This window comes from Nanorana parkeri, unplaced genomic scaffold (assembly GCF_000935625.1).
Source record: "Nanorana parkeri isolate BGI_ZX_2015 unplaced genomic scaffold, ASM93562v1 scaffold69, whole genome shotgun sequence".
NCBI classification, from domain to species: Eukaryota; Metazoa; Chordata; class Amphibia; order Anura; family Dicroglossidae; genus Nanorana; species Nanorana parkeri.
In genome coordinates, this window is record NW_017306337.1 from 1,819,830 (window position 1) to 1,823,083 (window position 3,254).

General features: G+C 46.5%; 1 protein-coding gene across 1 annotated transcript in view; it reads left to right on the forward strand.

Moving 5' to 3' along the window:
• Window positions 1–1,631: 1,631 nt before the first annotated feature.
• CAMK2N2 (calcium/calmodulin dependent protein kinase II inhibitor 2) overlaps window positions 1,632–3,254 on the forward strand; it is a 5,515-nt gene continuing 3,892 nt past the window's right edge. Inside the window, exon 1 of the mRNA XM_018576512.1 lies at window positions 1,632–1,831. Coding sequence (XP_018432014.1) covers window positions 1,666–1,831 — 166 coding nt within the window. The 5' untranslated portion in view covers window positions 1,632–1,665. The remainder of the gene's footprint in view (window positions 1,832–3,254) is intronic.

A 3,254-nucleotide genomic window follows, 5' to 3' on the forward strand; every position in this document is an offset into this window, starting at 1 on the left:
AAGAAGTGACTGAAGGGGATGGAGGAGAGCAGCAATGCTGAGATGCAAAAAAAAAAAAAAGACAGGGCTGAAGGCAAGAATTGTATGAAAAAAAAAAGCATGGCAGTTGTTTATGATTTATAATGCTGAAGCAAAACAAATGTCATTCGGTTAGGGTTTACATCTACTTCTCCAGCTTTCCGACCATGTTTTATGGTATACCTTTCATTCAGGGTCACCTCCAACCTGCCCCCATTTACACAAAACCTGGGGTTCTTCTCCCTGCAGCATCTTTTGAAATCTGCACTGCTCAGCCCGCACAGCCGCTTCATCCATTCACAGATCCTTTCACAGGAGCTGCAAGTGAAGTGACTACAATCCCTGTCTGCCTCCATGTCAAAGGGAAGCATAGTTCTCAATGGAGAACAAGTGCAGTGACGTCATCTCACTCAAACTACATTGACACTTCCACAAGGATAGGGGCTGGAAGAACAGTCTGCAGGTGCCAGAGCATTGCACCAGGGATCCACTGACCACAATTGCAATGCTTTGCAGGCTCCAATGCAAAAAAATGAAAAAGGCACATTTGTTCTTTTATTATTGTGTGTGAATGTATTATTTTTTGCAGAAGGCAGAATAAGCCTTTAAATCTCTGACTCCATACAGAATGCTATGAACAGATCAGAGCTCCTGACACTGCAGGTAAACGTTCTTATTGTAATCAGTACTGGATTAAAAGAGAGCCCAGGGTGACATTTGCTTCATTTTTCTATACAACCAAAAGCTTCACTTTTACTGCAGCTTCTCCTACCCCCCAGGTCACTGACTGACAGATCTGGTCGGAACATGTTGCTTCATTTGTTATGTGAAGTGCTACATTGTCTGGAGATTTATGAAGCTAGAGACAAAGAGCAGCCAATCAAATGTCACCTTTCACCAATGTACAGTCGACACACAGGGGAAGCTGAATTCCTGATTGGCTGATGACTGCAGTGATTCTACAGTATATATAATGGCTGTATATATGTGTTCACCTGCACTAGGCATGACATTGTCAGAATCTTCCTGCTGTCAGGGCATGTTAGAGGTGACCCGCATGATCCAGCAGCCACCCAGGAAATCCCCCCTGAGATTGGAAATATTCCCTGAAATGAAATCAAAATGAACGCTGGAAATAAGAGCTGCAGATGATCATGTGTTCTATGACGGTGTATGCTAATCGGCGATGTGGCCGTCCATCATCTCCCAGTCCCGATCAGTCCTAGGAACTCCCCCGACCCCAAGCCTCGGATCCTCCACCCGCCCCGGCTAGTGGTCTCCCCTCCTTCCCAGGATTCCGCCCGCCCGTTCCACTTCTCTGGGGTTTGTTTCTGTGAAGTTGATTCCTTGTTTGCTGCAGTGTCATTGTTATTCCGCACTCGCTTCCTGATGTCACACACCCCCCTCCCATGACGTCACCGGGACACTGCTTCTCTTTATGATGTAGAAGCTCTCAGATTCTCCTCAGACGTCTACAGAAGGAGCTGGGGGATCGCAGCTAACGCCGATCGCACCGTGCCTAGACCTCTCCGTTTCCAGCCCGACAGCAGCCATCTCCACCAGCCGCAGGATTCCCACAAGAGTCATCGCCGTCCTTACCCCTCTGAGATCTTCGTGCTGCAATACTTGGCTTGTGGTGCTGTCAACATGTCTGAAATTCTCCCCTACAGCGAGGATAAGATGGGGCACTATGGCTCAGACACCGAGGGGCAGATCTCATTCAGCTGCCGTCTGCAGGACACCAGCGCTTTCTATGGGGGCAACCAGCAGAAAAGACCCCCAAAACTGGGACAGATCGGAAGAGCAAAGAGAGGTAAGAGGATGAGGTGTTTAGGGCTCTATCAGTCCCTTACATCTCCTCCTATCCATGTAGACCTGTATCAACATTCATTCCAGCCTTTCCCCATTTCTTTTATCTGCTAACTCAATCTACATTTGCTCATCTCTGAATTCCCTGGCGTGTTCGTTGTCCATCTCAAGCTTCTCTCCTCACCTCAGTATTCCATACTGCATGTATGCTCCCCTTAATCCCCTATCATCCATCTGTGTTCCCCAAAACCTGGCATTCTCCATGGGTTCTTCTAGACTTCCATCCTTCATGTATGTTGCACTCAGTATTCTATCTTCCATCTATGATTTCATACCAGTCATCCTTCATCGGTCTCCCATCCTCTATATATGTATGCGCTCAATCCCTTCTCTTCCATCTATAATCCCCACAATCTACAGTTTCCATTAGACCCTGCAGTCTACCTTCCTCCAGAATATGTTCTCATTAAACGCTCCTTCTCCATGTATGATGTTCACAATCAACTATCCTCAATCATTCCCCCAGTCCCCATCCCCTATATGGGCTTCCCTCAATATTCTTCCATCAATGATACCCATAATCTACCATGTTCCATCAGTCCCTTCAGCCTCTGATTGTCTATATAGGCTTCCTCCAATATTCTTCCACCTGTGATCCCTATCTTCTATATAGGCTCCCCTCAAAATTTCCCTCTTCCTACCATGAGCCCAGAACCTTCCCTCTTCTATATTTGCCCACCACAGTATTCTCTGTTCCATCTATGATCCCATAACCATCCATCCTCCATCAATCCCTTCAGCCTTCCACCCTGTTTAGATGCTCCCATCAATATTATCTGTTCCATCTATGATCACCCAACCTTCTAGATATGCTCTCCTCGATATTCTCTGTTTTATCTGTGCTCCTACATATTCTCTGTTCCATTTATGATCCCATAAACTACCATCCTCCATCAGTGCCTCCTGCCTCCGATCATCTAAATATGCTTCATTTCAATCTCCTTTCATGAGCCCCACAATTTACCATCCTCCATCAGTCCCTGTAGTTTCCCATCTGTCATCTATGCTCTCCCCAATCTTCTATACTTCATCTCTGGTCCCCTCAATCCTCATCTTCATTCATACTGTTTTGGTTGGCCATTTCTTCAGTTCTTCCATCACCCTTCTTTTCTACCATCCTTCTTCCATGCTTCCTTCTAACCTCCCATCCTCCATTTATGCCTGCACGTCAATCCCCATGTTTGCTCCTTTCAATCCCAAATTTTCATAAACAATGCATGTGATCTCCCTCCACTTCTCACCCTCCACCCCCGAACCATGTGTTCTTTCATGTCTTTTTTGGTGTACCTGCTTTGTCATCTTTCCAACCCTCCCCCCCCCCCCCCCCCCCCACAGGACGTCCATGATATATAAAAAAGGGTGGGGTT